We start from the raw sequence: 20,914 nt of genomic DNA on the forward strand, positions 1-20,914 counted from the left end.
ACAAGGAGAAATGTTCAAATTTTTCAGGTACTGCCATACACCCCCAAAATTGTGAGATTATCCTTTAAATGCACTAAATTATTTCTGCTCTAGTTTTCAACATTACTTCACTGTTCTTAAATACCAGGAAATGACTGTTAACACTTATCAACATTCCTAATGTAAAAGCAAGGTGGGAAAACACAACCAACTTGTTATCCTTACAAATTCAAATTGTACAATGTGATTGCAACTTCACAATCAAAATGCATTTACATCCCCTAAATGACTGTGTGGTTCTCTAAGATGTCTGTGTTTGTTTTCATTACAGAAAAGGGCTGGATCATCCCTGTAAAAAGTGCTTTAAGACACATAAATAACATACAAATAATGTGTCCTAAGTGATAACTGTTTTTTTCCCAGTGTTGTTCACACCAGTGAAAATAAATTACTACCAGAAATACTACAACTGGACAAATTAAATACAAATGGAGATTACCCTGATAAAACAATGAGCGTTTGATTTGTGATGATGGTAAACATAGCTTTTCCTAGTTGATCTCCCCAAAATGCTTCAGTCCTTACCCAGGAACAAAGACGAGAATAACGCAGGACAGAATTAGTTTTAGATACCATAAAACAATCTCATAATCCCCAGTCTGCTCATAAAAGTGACAGGGATTTCAACATAAAGCTAAATGTTAAATTATTTAGTATTTTCAAAGAAACATAACTGTAGTGTTTTGGGGTAGGGAGAAAAATATCAAACCTGCTGGCAATGTAGAAAATTCCACAAAGGCCTCCTTTTTTTCTCGCTGTTCCAGGGGAAGCTGCCAGGGCATCTGATGGGGCTTTGCCATGACCTTCACCTTGTAGGCCATATTGGGCTTCAAATTAAAAAAATGGTACTTGTAGCTAGCAGCCTTGACAATGTCAAATTCTTCTTCATTAAGAAAGATCACATGACTGTAATTACTATTTGTAGGGAGCCAGGACAGCTCAGCAGAAATCTGGGTGATGTTGTCCACTTTAAGATTAGAGGGGGCCACTATGACATCCTTCCCAACCAACAAAGTGCACTGCAGTTCATCTGAGTTACCCTTGTTTGTGATGCTCTGAACTGATATTCGGTATGTACAAGTAGAAATGTTAAGCTTTTCTATAAGAGCTTTCGTTCTGCTTCCCAAGGCTACGTTCATCCGTACTTCTTTGTCAACCAGAACATTGTAGCTGCTAATGGTTCCCCATCCGGGTGGCACTACCGGTGGCTCCCAGCCCACAATTACACTTTTGGCTAGTTGTTTAATAAGGGTGATTTTTCTAGGATAAGGCACAATGTCTTCTCCAATTTCATCAATGTTCACATCCAGAGTCCCTGCGCCATTGCTGATTATGCTAGAGTCTACATGACTTGGTGGACTTATCTCCAAGAGATCTCCTTCCAAAACAGGACCCGAATGGTTGATAAAATTCTGATCTTGTTCACTGCTTAATGTGCTTGATAACCGGGTCTCATTGTCTTGAACAAAATCCACAAAGTTTGAAGGGACTAGTCCTCTTTGTCCATCTAGAAGTTCTCCTGGTAAGAAAGAACAATGCCTTTAAAAGGAGAATACCTTTTGCATGTCAATGCCTTGCAAGAGACAAGATAAGAAAGAAAATATAAGTGAAAACTGCACATAAACAACATTCACAGTTTGAGAATCTAAAGGTTCAGTGAGGCAAAACCCAGAAATGCCAGTAAGCTTTCTTGTCAACTTAAAGCTTGCCAGTAGGAAAAGCTGACAATATAAAATATCTTATAATTAGCTTTGCCTGCAAGGAGTGGCTTTGCTGGTGCAGAAACTCTGTTAATTAACACAATGATGATAGGGTAATTTTAGCAACTTATTTGGTAGTAGATGAAGGAAGGAATCAGGAGCGTGTTTGACAGATGAACTGTTTTCAATCTGCATGAATTAGCATGAATTCACAGATTAAAAAAAAATACCTTCATAAAAGCCATCTTCATCCATATCTCCATACACATAAAGGTACTTTCCTGCCGTAAGGGGGAGCTCTGCTTCTGGATTTTCATTTGGTCCATCAAAAGGGTTATAACTGCAATGGAATACAGATGGAAAACGTGTGTTCACTTACAACCCCCACACAACCGCATACTAACCACATAAAGGTTTACAGTTCTAAGCCTGCACAGGTCAGTAATTCCTCAGTTCAATCTTTTTGCTTCTCTTCTGAAACATACACTCTGACCCGAGTCTAGGTCAGTTTGTTGTTGGGAACTGTAACTGTACCACCAACAGGCTGCCATGAAACACAATCTATTTGCTGAAGCACTACACACTTAAAACTACATCCTTTTCTGTAGAATTTACTCACACATTTCTCAGTTGGGACTCTTGGAATACACTGGCCATAGTATTTTCGTTTTCTAAAGTGAATTAAAGCAAACTCCGTTGTGGGGTCTTTTCCAGCCCCCATATTCCATTTGTTTTATCTGACAGTCTTTTACACAAGTTTAACTTCAACAGAGACAAGTTCAATAGAGACAAGACCAGTAAGTTACACCTAAAACAAGGTACTCATAGAAAAAATTATAAAGTATTTAAATCCATATCCATCCTGAAAGAAATTGTTAGTCACAGAAATTTTTATTTTGACAGTACTTTATATCTGAAATTTTAATTCAGATTCAGGGAAAAGCAAAGATATGAGGAACTGTTAAATTTTTCTTGCAGTGATGAAAAAGCAATTTATAAGAACAGATTGAGACATCCTCTATGAAGTGGGAGGTACACCTCATCTCATTTGGACCTTGAAGGGTAGAAACACAGGGGTGGGTAAAAGAGCCATGCCATGTTAAACTTTCTCTGACAATAAAAGCACATGGAAATGGCACTACTGTGCAGCCAGTGCAAACAGGAAAAGGGTCTGCCATCCATAACATTGGTTCCAGGTAATAATTTAGTGCATGAATAAAAGTGAAGCAAAACTAAACATTGAATATTACCAATACGTTTTTTACCTATATCGGGCAATGCAAAGATGGACTTTCCCAGAATATCTCTGCTTTGAGGTATTGGAATTCTGATCATTATCCATCTGTAAAAAAGAAGAAAAAAAAATACAGAAAAAGACAATGATATTTCAAAAAGATGCAGACACTGTTTTCCTGACAGGTGACAGAAACCACTCAGCAAACAGGCAACATTTAAAAATAGATAAATTAAGTTATAGCATGAAACGTAACTGGTTAATTTTACTTAGAAGAACTTAGGCTAAAAAAGAACTGCAAATCAGTTTCTAACAGGGCAAAGAAATGGAGCTAATTCCTTGACTTCTTGCTAGAGAATCAGATCACCTGCCTAAGAATGGATGGTGGTTTTCCTCAAAAGCTTGCAAAATTGGTCAGTGGAGATGGCTGAAGGAGATGTGATGCTGGCCACACCACTCCCTTTCATGCTGCCAACTAAAGACATATTTTAACCATACCAGTCTCACTGACCATCTCACCCTCCTGACTAAGTTTTTACTAAAGTCTTCATTAAAGTATAGTAAACTCAGTTATTCCAAGATGACCTGGTGTAAGTGGTATGCCTGGTGTTTCTGGGCATAATACAGCTACATGATCACATGGACAATCTAGGGTGATACCTTAATGTTTTCATCAGAAATAATAGTAGAAATCTCATACCAGTGATTAAGTACTTAAGACAAATGCTGAGTTTAGAGCTGGTGCAAGTGTCAACTTCCAAATACCCGGAAACATGAGTATCACATAAGACACACCCCCTCGCAAATCCAGTCCTCAGCAGCAGCATCTGTTGAATTCCATCTTTCCACTAACTGAAAGAAATATTTTATTTCCTCTGAATTTACCATCACATTTAATTTAATTCTGCCAGGCCACACATTTATTCCATTAGAAATCCAGTCTACAAACCCTGGAGATTAAATTGTAATGCTGAATCAACACAGACTCCACCTATTCTAGCTCTGCGCTAGGTATCTCTAGGTAAAATAGCAATGCTTTCTGTTATGCTTCGAGCCTAGCACAGTTTTTACAGTGAGAGATGCACTTTCCTCATTTTACAGTATGCTGTGAACCCTTTCAGGAAAAATGAACAACTTTGCACCTCAGCTTGAGAGAACTTTAAGGTAGAAATACTAGTTTTAACAGTGGGATCAAATAAGAGAAAACCAGAACAGCATTTTATGATCTGGACAAAGAGAATATTGAACTGCAACTTTCAGGCCTAAACTGGTCCCTGCTTGATTTTGTACGGAACAAAAGTGCACCAGAAAAATATTGAGTCAAGTCACTGCGCCTCTGAATTAACTCTGAAGAGGTGGGTTAGCTTGTTGGGTTAGCACATCACACACTATTCTGCCAACACTCCACTTCCAGTGATGAGACAGCAGTAGTCAGCTAACAGGTACTCTCCCCTGTGTAGCATTTGGGAAGGCAGACACATTTTCAAGAGTTATCATCCTGAAACCTTTTTACAGGCATGCCACAAAGCTCCTAACTAACCCAACAATGCTTATTCTAGAAGACTGTTACTAGTAACGATCAGGGAAGTTGCAGACGTATTTTCACAGAGTGTTAATTTCTTTTATTTCACGCTTCACAGCATTATGCTCCATTCTTGGATTTTATTCATATACTCTTCCACTGGGTTTGGATACCTCTGAAAAAGAATGGAGCTTAATTTCTGTGAGCTTGCATAATATAAGTATGTATCATATAATTACACTCTAGAAGACACACAATGAACAATTCTGCAAAAGAAGGCTTGACATTCTCAGTGAGATAACCCAAAAATAATAGAAAGAGGGAATTAAATTTGATGTGCACTTCTATTCCTTGCTGTTAGTTTTGCTTCCCTAAGTCACATTGCTAAGCTGCTTTTTCTGGTTTGACTACTTCGGGATGCTTTTTCTGTGGCCTCTTCAAAAAGCAGTGAATGTTCCCACTTCTCAGCAATGCTGCTACACATAAATATACACATATGTTTATTTGTGGATTCTCCTTATATATGCCCATGGAATTCCTACTGTACAAGAATATCCCACACCATACTCAGGCTTGTGATCCATTTTAAAACATTTTACCAACCTCCACAGGTTCAGTCGCAATGAATATAAAATAGAAAGCATGCGCACAGTTTAGATTTATTTACTTCCATAAGGATTAAGAATGGGATTTAGACTGCAAGGTAGGGAGTAAAATCTGAAGATCATTTCCTCATAGCTGTCTTACCACATCCTCCAACTTTCAATTCCAGGTTCCAGGCTCATATCAGTTTAGGAGAGTGCTAGAAACAAGTCCTGCAGAATGAGCTACTTTCTCTGTCACAGCATACCTGCCTGCAGAGGGCACTGCATGGAATTTCTCTTCCATTGCCCAGGCTGTACCAAATTCACACTTTTTGGTAGATATAATAAATAATAATAAAGCTGCATAACATACACATACACCAAAAGAGACACAAACAGAAGTACTAACTCACACCTTTTATGCACAGAAGTAGTACAACACTGAATGCATCACTGAAGGCTGAGGTTTTCATAAAAGCTCAAGGTTCTCTCACACTCATTTTTTTAATGCTGTGTAACTAGGGTACCAGCTGAGACTTCTTCAAAAACGTCACATTAATTCCCATTGGTTAACCAAGTCAATTCCCATGTTAAGCAAGTTGTCTCAGAAAATGAGAACATTCATGCCTGGACTTCTTAAAAGCAGATGGATCAACCTGCATTGGTCCCCTGGAGTGGAGAAGTCTTGGCCTCATAACAAATATTTTCAGCAACAAATTTTAAAGGACAAAGACTCACGTCTGAATCAAATCTGCATCTTGGGGTACCAGATCTTGACTTGGACAGGAATGTAGGTTTGACAGACAATTGTTCTGGTTTGTCTCCAGATATTTGAAGGGGTCGTATAAACTCTGAAATCACACAACGACTTCCAGAAGGACTTTCATGACCTGGCAGTGACCAAAACACATATAAGCATTGTTCTCAAGCAGAAACATTGCCAGCTAGTAAGAAGCAGTGAGTTATTTTCTTGTCCTGTTAGAAATCCTTCTAGAAAAAGACTAAGGTACGTAGACTGCAGAGCATAAAAACTGCTAAGACTACTAGTTCCCAGCCTTTCAGTAAATTGCGTAAGTCAACAATATGTAATGGAATATAATGTAGAAAATGAAGGTATTTTAATTAAAAAAAAAAGAAAATCAAAGTTAAAGTTTGCCCTAATGGGGGAAAAAAAAATCCACCTGTGTTCCTTGATAGTTTCAGACAAGACATGCTGCTTAATATGCCCAGCACTAAAAGCTGCTGTTGGAACCCATCTATTTCTTTTGGGGGCTTTGTCATGTGTGGGAAAGTAGAATTCAAGTTGTGCATTTATCTTCTAAGAAAGCAGCTGAAATGCTAGTAATCTAGTTGGCAGGATATTCATTGGGAAATGAAGGGAAGTGATTTGACTTTTTGCAGGACAAAGTTCCAAGAGCACTTGCTTCACATTTCTTATGAGCTCCTCATTTACACCGGTACCAAACCATACAGTTTGATCCCAGGGCCATCTCTCCAGTTTCCAAAAATCAAAAGACACCCCACCTCCACTTAAAAATAAAAAGAAGATGACAGCTTATACTGCACATTTAAGGGACCTAGGCAGGCAGCCTTACAAGAGGCTGAACACTCTTTTCTCAAGTGAAAACCAGGCCCAGTGGTGAGGGGAGACGAGTTAAAAGAACAGCTCCATCAATGTTGCAAGAGGGACTAATAAAGTGTAATATAAAATACTTCTACATTTTTTCCCTTTTACTGTTAGTTTATTCCCCAGATGACATGAAAACACACAGGATATTGTAAACTGAGCCTAATTATACTTGCAGCATCAGCAGAAGTAAGAGCAAAGCAGAGAGCTAGGGCATTGCTGACACAATCAGATATGCAGAATGCCTTCTCCTTTCTCTCTCTCTCCTTAGCACAGTGAACCTGTGCTCCAATTTTTTAGACCCTGGATATGTGTAGGTTCAGCATTTCCTCTCCAGTTCTGCAGAAGTCTGGACAGCAATGTTTTGCTACTGAATTGCAAGCTTCCCAGACATATGCCACAGGAATTATGAGTGGAACTTCTTTGTTCATATTGCAGAAGACGATAAGCTCCAAAACATATCATCAGAGGGTTTTTCTGGTGTTCTCCTTAGTCCGATATGATTAATTTTCTCAGCATCACTGTAATTTACAGCAGGACAGCTTAAGCACATTGACAGCAGGGAAATATACAAGTCATCATATAAAAGATTAATTACCACCTGCCCTGCTTACACACAGTCCCCAGGCTGGAAAAGGGCACATTTTTTATTCTTGGAACCTCTCTCACACATATAACAGAAAAGTCATCGCTGTTCAGAAACCTTTAGCCAATTTAGCTCCTTCTGTTTGCTGTTAATGTGCTTGCCATACCAGTGTCAGTGCCAAGCCTATAAATAATTGGTCCAACTGTGATTATTCATTCAAAAGAAACTGCTGTTCAGTCTCATACCTCCTGGATTTTTCAGGCTTTGTTATTAAATTAGTTGCACTACGTACAAAATGTGGAGAAAGATTTTTGGAAAACATCGCCCTTGCTTTGCATACATACAGGATGATAACCAGGATAGGAATACACATTACCAAGAACTCCAGGAATCTCAAGATGCTGGAAGTTATTCAACTCCCTTATTTTTTCCATTTGTTAAACAGGGTGCATAAAATTCACCTTGAGTCCTTAATACATAGGAGAGAAAACTGTGTGCTAGTTGTAATTGCCTCATGTGACTGTACACATATATGGCTCCAGATGGTGCTAATAACTAGATACAGCCTACTCAGATACCTCACTTCCCAGCAGAGTAAGACTTTACCCATATCCCTCAATGTGTGTCCAAATATAGCTTCTGCCTCAAAAATAGCTATGCAAAATGGATCTGTCTTCCTAAGTGGACTTATTGCTGTCTTCAGAGCCCTCTGTTTCTCTGTTCATTTGGCTATTTGTGCAATGAAACATCTCCCTGCTCAATAAAATCTGCACTGGGTGCCACCAACCCCTGTCTCTTTATGAAAAAGTGCGTGAAATAAAAGCAGCTGATCCTCTAAGGCTCTTTCCCATGCTGTGGGACTGCTTTTATCTGGGACCACGGTTTCAGATATTTCTTAAAGCAGCTTAAAAATTAATGCAGTTTCAATCAATTCTAATATCTGCAATAAATTGGAGGAAAACAGATTTTTGGGCAAGCCATATCATAAAACAGTAGCAGTTAGTTCCTGTGTATTCTGGACAAAGTCTTTTTAAAAGATGACTTTTAAAAAAGGTCAGAAGATGCCTAAATAATACATGTAAATTCATGCTGATTCTATGTATGTAGAGTCATAGGTGGATTAAAAAAAATTAACATAGCATCATTGAGCAATGACTTGGCAAGAAGTGAAACTGAGATCCATTGTGCAGGAAGCACATTCCTCCTGAAGCCTCCTGAATCTTGGCAATCTCCTGATTGTTTCTACAGAGGATGTCTGTTTTGGGGATCATGAATACATGAGTACAGACAAAAATGGCTACATTTAAAATCTGGCCTAACTTTACTTCCAGAATAAGAAACAATTTCAAATGGGATTCTCTTGTTCATCCTAGGAAATTTCACTGATGTCCCTCGGCTTGAACAACAGAATGTGCAAAAATCAGACCTATTAAAACTTGTTAACTCACTGGAAAGTAAGAAAAAAAAAAAGCCCCTTTCCTTTTATATTTGCACTCTGGAAAAAAACAAGAGTTAAAGATGAAAAACACAAGAGGTTCGTTCCTAAGAACACACAGCAGCTTCCAAGAATGCCCCTTTTTTTTTTCCCCCTCTAAATACTAAAGAAGAACCTTATAAAGCCAAGGGGGTTTTGTCCAGAAAGTCTCATAAAATCCATCACACTCAAAATGGCCTTTATTTTCCCATGACTGGCAAGTATCTGTTAAGGAAGTCTGAAGAATACCCTTTCAAGGAAAGTGGCAAGGAAGAGCACCAGACTTAATTTAAATGTCCCAACAGGATTAAAGCTGGCCATACTTCCAGTAAAATTAGTACAACATCCATTTTATTTATTGGAACTGCTGATTCATTATGGACTACCTAAGTTATCTAGAAAGGCCATTTAAATGAGCCTTTTATCTAATGAATAATAGATCTTAAGGTTTCTATATCTGACTGTGACACTATTATATGTTTAGAGTGAACTTTTTAGATTCTTACCTATTCTGGCTAGGTTTATTTCATCTCCTGATACATTCAAACATCACCCATTAAAGCAAAGTATCTGGTCATAAACTGATCTTGCTTCCGTCATTTGCTTTACTTTGAAGGCTGTCCTTGTATTCCCTCTCGTGTTCTTTCTTCCTCACACATCATAAAAATAATTACACTTCTGGTTTGAAGAAGTTGCTGTAGAATTACCATCATTAGTGTCAAACAGTTGATTTCAATAATTAGAAATCCTCCCCACTTGCTCAAACATTAGTGTTCTCAGTGCGCTCATACTGAGAATTAATATTGTCCAAGGATTTCTGATGTTTATACACTAGTGCTGCAGGCCCTGAACTCTAAGTCACATAAAAATCAGTAGGTTATAAGAAAAACTTTATAGAGCAAGGCCTTTAAATGACGTCAGTACAGATCTAGCTGTGTTTTCCGTGGTTTTATTCAAGGATTTCTTGGAAGATGTCTGTTTGTTAGGTTTTGAAGGGTTTTTTTAAGCTGTTTCCATTAGCATTTCAAGAATAAAAGTCAGTTAATTTGGAGAGTTTGCCTGAGGACCTCAGAAAGTTTAGCTGATTTTTACTTGAGGACTGGGGCCTATTTAGATCAATACCAGATTTAAATCCAGATTTAGGCTATCCAGAGATACAGACTGACCTTCACCAGCTGCCTAAAGGATATCTCAATACCTAATTACCTTCCCTTTAGAATTAATTGTTGCTTTGAAAATCCTGTCCTTGGAGACATGAGCAGCTAATCCTGTTTATGTTAGGAAATTTCTACAAATTCTTACAGCTATCAGGTAATGCCTTCTGGATTCTCCATTTAGCGCACTTTAATATCCACTTATATAAGACTTGCAGCTCCAGAAAAGCCTCTAAGCAAGTATGCACCACAGTGGGCAAGACTGCAAACAGCTCGAATTTTGTGTTCAAAAACCCAAGGCGTACAAAGTACAAAGTTATTGAAGTGAAAGGAAGACAGGATGTCACCTTGGTTCCTTTTGACTTAATTTCACATTGAGTTTAACACCCTTCACTGAAAATAACTGCTCATCTGTAATGATAGGGAAATGATTTGTGATTTCTAGGCACTATGCCTCAAAATTTTTCTAGAAGCTTAGGAAGATGAAATAAATAAAAGGCAAGACTATTTCATTTCCCCAGTTTCTCTTCAGACTTCTTTTAAAACAACCTGGGGGGAATTTGTAAGTAATGGAAATTACCTGACAAGTGTTCCTTTGCAGAAGGAGTAAAGTCATTCTAGCATGGGTGATACTGAGCTGGTGAGCATGCTCCTCAGCTTTGATAACAACACAGTTATAATACGCAATCTAACGTGATTTACACGCAAGTTACTTTCAAGTGTCCTCAGTAACCTCTTGCCTTCATCTTTGCAATTTTCTTATGAATAATGAATGGTTAACAAAGTTGTGTACTAAGGAGGAGCAGTTACCTCTGCTAACAGGAGATGACCTGACAGAAATTCACCTGGAAAAGCACATACTGTGTTGAAGTTCTCAATTTCTTTTAAAGCTCAAAACAACAATAGTTTTGTTGTGACCTTTCTGTTTGTAAACCACCTGGCAGTTACATGTGCAAATACTATTTTGAACAGAGTTAAAAATCTAAACACACCTTTGCACAGTTTAGTAAGCAACTGTAGATATCATCCCTATTCAGTTCTATTAAAATATATCTCATGAAACCCCCTTCCAAACAAAATCACTCTGTGACAGTACCTGTGTTTTTGTAGTCAGTGTATATGCTTGCATTGAAATGTTTTCCTAGTGTTTTTCTAGTTTCAAGTTTGTATGGAGAAATGCCTTTTCTATTGAACAAATGCAACTAAACCAAAAACATTTCCATGATTGTCAAAATATTCCATTCAGTTTTTCCATTTTGTACCCAGGTCTATTTACAGGTTCCTTTTATGTAATGGCTAATGCAGTGGGGGGGTGTGTGTGCTTTCTTTTCCCATGAACTGCTACTGCAACAAGATAGCAGACCTACTCCTGTCCCTGAAACAGTGAAAGTCAGCCTTTCTTCTTCCAGGAGAAGTAAATATTTACATAAAGAATACAATATTTTAACACTAAACATGTTTCTCATCACTACACCCAACAACAAGAGAGAATTCTACTCACAGCAGTGCCCTAATAAAACTGGAACAACCTCAGTGAAGACTTAAGAGATACTCTGAAATTTAAACACGTCACAAAACAGGAACAGGAGTAAATTCTGTCCTCCATTTGTACAAGCAAACTCTATTTACATCATTGTGTTACATCTTAAAACGTACAGGGCATAACAGGTAACTACAAGTAAAATGCTGGTCCTTACCTTTGCCTATAGAAGTGGCTATTCCATTCATTAACTGGGATAAAGATTTACCGGGAGAACCAGAGATATCTGAGGATGCCACCGAGTTACTGCTCAGGAGATCAATCTTCCCTGCCTGCTGTCGGAACTTCTCCAGCTCTCTGGATAAGAGGTTAAACTGCTCGCTCTGCGTCCGGCATTTCTCCTCTAGCTCTCGGACCTTAGCCTGCACAAGCAAGACATAACACCGACATTAGACTGAGATCAGAGCAAGCTGTGACTGCATCAGATTTTTCTACAGTACCGGGAAGCCAGGATAGGCAAACTATTTGGGACAAACAGGCCTACAATCACATTTTTCTTCCCCTAAATTCTCACCCATGTTTAGAACGAAACCTTTTACTAGCCCTGTAATATCGCGGTAAGTATTCCTTTAACCCACAGTTTCCAAAGGGGAATTTCCTCATTATGTTTTTGGCAGTGCTAAAACAAAATCACTGCCAAGAACACCTGCAAACAGATCCTACAGCTTTCTGACTTCTACACATATCTGAATGTCACTTTTGTGCACTCCTCCAACGTTTCCTAAACATCAGGTATATTTCTGAGGTTTCCCAATACTCCGCTATTAAGCTGAAGACTCCCGAATTGCTAGATTAACATTTATGTATTAAAACCCAACAACAACAAAAAAAGGCCCACAGTGGTTCATGCAGAATGTGAGCCTAGCTACTGGCTGAATTCCCTTGCAAAAATAATGCTCCTCACTATAGATGCCAAACCACACAGAAGTAATCCAGTCACCAGCCAAGCGGAGAATGTGTGTAAGCTTGTGAGAAGTATCAAAATGTCATTGTTGGCAAACATTTTTGTTTTAATTTTGAGGCATCAGCCTTTAACAAAACAGAACTTATATGATAAACTTGTGTCCTGACTTGGGAAATCTGCCTACATACAGTTTATGAATTCCTAATGTGAAAAAATGGATGAAGTGATGGAAAGATTTCCTGGTTGAAAGGAATGACAAAGGGCATGGGAATTTAGGACTTCTACAACTTTTACTCAAAACATACATAAGGGGAGCGAAGACGCAAAGCCCAAATCTGCACATTTATTGTACCAGCTAAATTAAAGATATAATGATTTTTTCAATAGAACGCATTTTAATTTCAATCTGCATTTATCAACAGCCTGCATATCTATTTGCATACACTACGAGATATTCCTGAAGAGAAATCCCACAAATCTAGAGTGCCCAGAGAGTTAGGAAAGAGCATAATAAAACGTGTTGCAAATACTGAAGAATCAGCAAAGCTCCCTCAAAGCTCTGTTGTGAGGTCTGATTTTCACTTAGGGGCAAACAGTTGTCCTATATTCTGAAAATGTGCCAGAGCAAAAGTGCCGTTTTAGACCTAGGGAGCACTCGTGGTCTTATGTGCTGCTACCCAAACGCTGCAAGCAGAAGTAGCTCAACAGAGGCAGTAATAGGCTCCTTATATAAAAAGCTAATATGTTATATCCTAATCTGATGCTTTATGATGAACAAACATCACTTCCCTTCATTAAACCCCCCTTTATAGTATATGCCCAGTTAAACAACCAAACTAACAAAGGAAGTCTGGATACCAATTGGATTCATTCAACTGTACTAAATGTCTTTTTCTTGCAAGAAAAATGTTCTCAGTTCATATAAAAAGGCCTGCACATACTACATATCAAGAAAACAATATATATTACATACATATAGCAAGATCTTAGCACAGCTCAAGATAAACAAAACACTTATAGTCCCCAGAAGAACACAAAAATCCAAATTGCCTACTACAGAAAGTGGTACTGTTTGTTCCTTTCTTTTGTAACAAATACATTTTTAAAGCTAGAGTGACTTTTGAGAAAATAATTTCTTCGTATTCATAAAACACAAATTAATTTAGTTCTGCCAAAGAAGTCTCAGGGGTATTTACCTGCATGATTATGAAACAGAAAACAATATGGTACAGAGACCTTGTGGGAGTTTTACACAAACATTAAATGCTTTGATTTTTGGTGGGTTTTTTTGTCTTTCATCTTTCCACTGTGGTTTTGAGCAACCAAAATATAAGCCTTTGTTACTTGTTAATTTGCTTCATGAATAATTCATCTATGTACTATTTTAAAAGAACATTAAACAAACAAAGCAGTAAACTAATTTGGGTTTTTAGATCCCCTCTTTCCAATGGGAAGCTTAAGGATGAGGTATTCACTCTCTAAGAATATATACTGACCTTTCCACATGCAGTTATGGGAACTCTAGCATAAAATAAAAAATAAAAGCATCACAGTCCAGACCTGAACAAGATTCTAAGGCTGCCTTAAAAATATTTTGGGAAAAAAATTAATTTTAATGTATTATTATTTATTAATTTAAAACTTCTTTGAATTTCAGTATATGCAACTATATATTTGACTTTTCTTTTGAGTACCTACAAACTTCAAGTTGTTCTCTCATCACAGTATGAAGCCTGGATGAAAAATGCCTTAACTACTGTTTTTTTAAATCAAGATTGTGAGTTAGCAGTGAATACAAAACTGGTACTATATAAAGAACAAATTGTCCTAAGATCCACAATAGTACTGGCAGGAGGCATTCTTCTCCTCATCTTTGTTTCTTCACTTGAGGCAGGTTCATTGTTAGTCAGCCAGACTCACCTCCCTGTGGAAAATCCATGTATTGACGGACATCACTGCAGAGCAAGGTATGTGCTTACACTCTCCTAAGTACTCTAAGTACTGAACTTTTATTCTCTATCATGGTATAGCCTATCCTAACCACAATGGCACAAAATTGCCAGGTCTACCAGGTCTCCCTAAACCTGGATCTGCCTATAGCACTGGTTGTATGAAAACACATTCGCTACTCCAGACCACACTTGAATGTATGCCACTTAGGACTTGCCAAGTTTCTCACACAATACATAGTGCTATTTCTAAAATGTAAACAGCTTCTTAAATGGAAAATGAAGCAGACTTCATCCATTACAAAAGATACTGTTCACACGAGACAGATATGACAATGAGCAATTTTCCAGGTGGACAGGCTTGAATTCAGACTAGTAATTAGCTCACATATTCTGCTATGGAGATATCATTTCATGGTTTAACTGTTTACATAGCAGCAATGGCTTTCAGTAGATGGCTCAATAAATCAACTTCAAGTGAAAATATCACATAAAATTACCACTGTATTAACAAAGAAATAATCTGAATTCAGACAAAATCCACACAGTCAGAAAGCTACAATCTTGAATAAGCTACCAAACCATTCCTACTGGGCATGCTCATCAGAAATCAGCTGTCAAAACCAGCTTCTGAGTTCTCATTAGGTCATGCCAGATTTGAAAATTAATTTCTTGTAGAAAAAGATTTCTGATTTAGGTGATTTGGTATGAGGTCAATAAATGCCAAGCATGCTTGCATAGCAATGGTTCTAGCACTCATCCCATGCAAGGTTAGGCAGGACTATCATACTCATTTTACAGGTAAAAAAGTGCAGGATTCATGACAGGGAAAGGAGAATTTATGCCCTAAAATACCTGCATGCTGTCCAAGGTGTTCTGGATGAAGTGCAAAGCAATAAATTCCAAACAAGACACAGTAAACAAAGAGATGTGAAATAAACAAAGAAATAAAAACAGTTTTGAACACTTTTTTTATATTTCAAAGCAAAATACATTAGAACAGTTAACACGCATAAAAACATGCATTAACACAAACCACGCTACAGAAGGTTCCAGAAAGCAACACCACTGCTGATCTTACATTGCAAAAGGCACATTAAATAAAATGCTAAAAATTAATGGGCTCATGGCAATGAAAAGCAAAAGCTTAGGAAACAATGGGGTTATGCAAATCAGAGGTCGCAGACAAATCAGCTAAATGGGAATTCTGATTAGCTTGAGGTGGGTAAATAATCATTTGCCTGCTTTGCTTTTACTTGTTTTCCTGCATCATATGCTTTCCACCAGGAATTAAATAATAATTTAATCTTATATTCTTAAAGGAAAAGCAAACTTAATATATATAATGATAATGAAAGCCAATGAGTAAAACATGTTCTGTGGGAATGATAACTTTTACGGATACAAATGAACATTTATTTTTATTTTTTTAAAGATGATCAATGCACCAGAAAAAACCACCTTCCATCAATGCATGACCAGTAAGTACTCAGACAGAAGAAGGTAAAAGGAAATCACCTTCTGCTTAGAACAGATTTCTAACTGAAATATTAACAATGCACTTGCAATTGTCAATCTATGATATCACACATTCTTTATGATAGGTATGTTATGTTAAGACCAAATAAGCATTTAATGACTTTTCCTCAGGCAGAAAAGCTAGTTCAGCAGTTATCAGTGAAAATCTATTTTGCTTGAAAAAATTTTGCATGAACAAAGAAAGAGGAAAAGGAAATCTGGATGCAGTCAGTGTGCTGTTTACTTGTGCATCTGTATTTTCTGACACTTAACCTTATCCATCAAAAGATATGACTGGAAATTAAAGAATCTGTTCTTTAAGTTGAAAAACTACAGAGGAATTCTTTGCTTTAGGAACCTTCTTACAGGAGTTCTGATTTCTGCTACATGTTGTTGTCATTTGTCCCATCCTGCACAAAACTGCAGGTCAGCCTGCATTTCTAAACAGCAGCAGCAAAGGGAATAAAAAGTTTTGTCAGCACCAGGCAGATATTCAAGTGTATTCATTTATCTCAATTTCAATTTTTGTGGTTTCATATGTAATTTAACCATAACTATATGTATCCATTATAAAGGTTAGATAAGTCTCAGTTTAAAATCACTAAAAATTTCACTCCAGCCTAGAACAAAGAGGTTTTGCACACATTTCCTTATTCAAACTAAAATTGACAGCAAATCTAATGGTTTTTGAATAGGAGTAAGAATTTGCTCCTATTCTCCATGTCACTTCTATACAAGACACATGCAATTCTGTATCCTTAGGCAAAGAAGATTAAATCACTAGACTGGGGTTTTTTTTAGGAATAAGGACTTGAAGCAAGGCTTGAAAAGCTAGTTGTGTTTATGGTCTTTATGATGCAAACACCATAAACACAACTACTCTTGAGTTTAAAGGCAGTATCCTGTTCCATGGTCATAAGTGCGATGAGCAATTACTAATGAAAATACTAATTTTTTTTATTTATCTTTATGGAGGATGTTGCCTTTCTGGATGACGTCAGTATCTGCAGGTATTTAGTGCCTTAAAAGTTAGTAAATCAGATCATCTGAATCATCTCTCAAAATTTAATTTATTTAACAGCGTTTACTTACTAAATCCAATAGTCACTGGCAAATTCTACAAACATATTGCAGCATAGCTGGGAAATGCTAAGAAAAGCCACTGCTGGTGATAAACAGCAACATGATTAGAAGCAATGGACATGGGTAGCATCCAGAGAAAAATGCTGACAGGATAGAAGAATAATATTCTTCATAATGAAAGTGCTCAAAGGCTGAAAGAGGCTGCCCACGTGGGTTGTCATATCTCTGTTCCCAGAAATGTTTAAAAATGGACTGGGCAAAGCCTTGAGCAGCCTACAGTGATTTTGAAGAGGGCTCTTCTTTGAGCAAGGAGGCCACTTCCAAACAGAATCATCCTATGATTCTAATTAAAAATCTGAATATGTATCTGGTGCCAGTGATTTTCAAATGCTCAGTTCAGGCTGCCTAGAAAATACAGTTTTCCAGCAAAAAGAATGAAGTGTTCTCTGTCTATCACACCCTTTGAAGGTTTTTCAGTGTTCAAATTCTTTCACTAGGTTTATAAATTTTGGCTCTAGCATATTGCTTTATGTTTACTACACAGTATTTAATAAGGAAACTTAGGTAACTTATTGGTATTTACAGGTGTATTTCCAGTCTAAACAATAATAATTCCCACAAGCAATCACTTCCTTTTTATATACCTGAAAGTATTTTACAAAAAACAGCACCCATATTTCTGTTCTATACAAGGAGAAACTGAAGTACACACATCACTTCCAACAGCTCAGCTTAATACACTCCTATCTAAATTATAACCTTTAAAGGATTCAATTACATTAGAAGAGAAAAAAAATAAAGTATTTACCTACATATTACTTGAAACTTTGAAAGTGATGATACTGTACAGTTATCACATACAGAGTGAAACAAGCAAAGGTAACACAAAGGGTATCTTCTTACCTCTAGCAATTGAACTGCTCCTTCATGTTCCTTCTTAGCTTCAACCTGAGCCTTGATTTTATAAAAAAAGGGAAAGGGAAAAAGGAAATAGAAAGGAAAAAAAATAAATCAGTTAGTCATACCACGTGTAGTATGCTCTAACCACATAAAGCAGCATACTGTATACTCAAATCCCAAGCCAATTACAGTTTTGAAGGGGTGGCTCTGCCAATATTACTACTGCGATTTGGTTCCAAGCCACTGAAATAACTGCTTATTTTTAGGAGACTGAATCTCAGCAAAGCTTAATAGCCCTGGTATTTTATGGGACAAAGACAAGCATGCTCAACACACTGTAAGACAGGAACACATCAGAAGTACCTCTGAAACCCTCTATACTATAACTGAAAAATGAGCTCGTTATTCTACATTGCAGGAAGTGCAGACACCTACGATACCAGCTAGGAGAAAGCAATACAAAACCTAAGCTCATTCTTTACATGTAGCAACAGTATTTATCATCTAAGTAAACAGCTCACAGAACACTTCAAGGCAACCACAAGAAAGGTTGTCTGTAAACAGGCATGCAACATTACAGTCCATTCAACTGAGCCAAAGAAGAAGAGAGGGAATTGGTTAAGACCAGGAAAGTGTATTTTATGCTCAGAAATTCAGCTATAAATTTTTGATTGGGAAAAGTCTAAACCTTTGTGTTACCCCCGCTTTATTTCCATTTAAGTTTTCACTGTCTTCTTTACTGAAGCCTGCCCAAGGTAAGCAAAAGGTTTTATTAACCACTGTATCAGACTGAGAGCAGTATGATGCACTAACTTTGCCTCTTAGCTCCTTATCACTGTAACCCAAAGACCACAATCTGCACATTCCTCATCAAAGAAAAGTCTTAAACTCTCCAATTTAGCAAAGGGCAACACCCTACAGACTTTCTAATTTAATGGGCCAGATACTCCCACAATGGACACTGACACAGCTATGTAAACTTCATTTTCACCACCTATGAGGGCTACCCTACTCTATTACTGGTTTCAGTGGAAGCTGGGTCAAGCCATAAAGTCACAACTGAAAACATACACCCAAGCTATACTTCACTGTCATGCACAGTAATAAATCCTCCTTCAGACCTGCAAGCAGAGTCATATTTCTTCCTGTACTAAAGTAATAAGTCTTACTGATAGCACCTGATAAATATTGGCTCCAAGAACATTACCAAACATATGATGACAGGTGACATAAAGCCTTGTGTTGTCCATCATTACAAGTTTAATAAAATCTACCCAGAATATGAGTTCTCAATAAAGGTTAAAAAACCTGCATCAAAAGCTATCTCTCTTTTACATCGAACTGTCTTGTATTAAGGCTTTCTTGGAGAAAAAGATCATCTGATTCCCCATCAACACAAAACCTTCATGAACAATATTACATTCCTTCTTTTAGGCTGGAAATCTGATCAGTCTGTACATATATTAAAATCACAGTGGATTTTTATTTAGAATATCAAAATGTATCACCAAATGCATCAGACTGTAACAGCAACTTCCTTTGTTTTGAAGTGCACATTTCTGTGTTTCATCAGCAACTTTACAAAAGCAACAAGATATACTGTGAAATGTCACCTGTTACTGCCTGGAGTCACTACTTTCATCTTATGGTACTTGAAGTAATTAGGTGACTTCAATTAAAAAAAGGAAGAAAGAATTTAACACACATGTATATTGGGAGGTCAGCTCTGGATGAAATGTGAGCCAGCAATTCCTGCTTAATGATGGAAAGCTTTATAGTTAAATTGGTAACACATTTACTGAAATTATTTTTCTGTCAATATACACTGCACTGTAATGTTGGAAGGCAGGTGTGTTGGATACCAGCACTCTAGAGACTACAGAAGGACAGATTAATCTGTCCTTATCTCCACTACCATGCCCAGACAGCTACAGGGAGCTTGGGTAACTCTCTATAAGATAGAACTGTGCACAGTACAGGTATCCTCCCAAAATCTTCCTGTGTTTTGAATACTTTCCCTCTTCTACCCATACAGTGTACTAATCAGGTCTTCATTCTTTTCCTGTAGCATTAATAATAACAGTACGGAAGCAACTAAGCATCTTAAACATGTCACAGTGGAAAAGAATCTCAGCTTGGAAGGTCTGAAAATCAAAATAAAAAAGGCCTTTTTCTTGTTGAGTGGTATCTAGAAAGAATAGCACAAGTGGATTTTGTCAAGAGATGTGATGGGTGGAATGTTCATTTCTATTGTCACAGATCCTTATCATGAAAGTCAATTATAATTAAAAAAGACAATGGCAACTTAATCTCATCAAGAATTAGATGTTTCAGGGTGGAAACGAGTGCCTGTGCAAAATCCTTGGACTTTGGAGAATTTCAGGCTAATGAATACTGAAACCAGTAGGAAGAATGAATTATTTCTTAAATGCTGCTAGTAATGTATAGACAAATTGTTATGGTGGATTTTAGTATAGGAATTCAAATCTAAAATTCTAGTAAAACTTAGTGGTAAATGATTATTAGATGATAGTTTTTAACATCAATGGTCTCATATTCCATGCTACTTCAGGTCCACTGAACAAGAATTTAATCACTGGCTATAGATGATGAGCTAGTCACATTGAGTAAAATACCATAAACAATAAAATCTTGTTTGTGTTTGAAGCCTGTCTTGCTACAGCTTACCAAAAAATGCCTGGAGAAAACAGTTTTACAGAGATTAGTCTCCTGTTGCCAATCTGTAACAAGAAGACCCATGTAATGTGGATTTATTAGGGGAAGGTAACAAAAATTAGGAAGAAGAAAAGCTGCACCTTTCTTTGCTTTGCCAAGAAATTTAAATCCAAAATTTAAATCCAAATGGAAGTTCAAATAATGACACCTTAATATAACTATAAATGACTTTTTGATATATGCCTAAATAGATTAACTGCAAAAGGCTAAAAGAAAATTAACTTGAAGATCTCATTTGGCCAAGTGAAGCTTTCTATTTCAAGCAAACTATTTTAGATACATCTTTTTATTCTGCTGAGAATGTCTCTCCATGCCAATTCTCTACCAAATTATCATTAGCATTATTATTTCTGTGTTTTCATCT

The 20,914-nt window shown here is 37.1% G+C and overlaps 1 protein-coding gene across 10 annotated transcripts in view; it reads right to left on the minus strand.

Annotated features, from left to right (window-relative positions):
- Positions 1–20,914, minus strand: part of RIMBP2 (RIMS binding protein 2) — a 98,084-nt gene that overhangs the window by 26,987 nt on the left and 50,183 nt on the right. For 9 of the 10 annotated variants that reach the window (XM_032920214.1, XM_030501981.1, XM_030501978.1 and 6 more), the window contains 6 exons: positions 17,818–17,868; positions 11,618–11,822; positions 5,818–5,969; positions 3,005–3,081; positions 1,970–2,079; positions 749–1,558 (listed from right to left, as the gene is read on the minus strand). In XM_032920214.1, coding sequence (XP_032776105.1) covers positions 749–1,558; positions 1,970–2,079; positions 3,005–3,081; positions 5,818–5,969; positions 11,618–11,822; positions 17,818–17,868 — 1,405 coding nt within the window. Of the gene's footprint in view, positions 1–748; positions 1,559–1,969; positions 2,080–3,004; positions 3,082–5,817; positions 5,970–11,617; positions 11,823–15,168; positions 15,179–17,817; positions 17,869–20,914 lie in introns of those variants that run through there. The other variant, XM_030501975.1, reaches the window with a different exon arrangement.

This window comes from Strigops habroptila, chromosome 11 (genome assembly GCF_004027225.2).
Source record: "Strigops habroptila isolate Jane chromosome 11, bStrHab1.2.pri, whole genome shotgun sequence".
NCBI classification, from domain to species: domain Eukaryota; kingdom Metazoa; phylum Chordata; class Aves; order Psittaciformes; family Psittacidae; genus Strigops; species Strigops habroptila.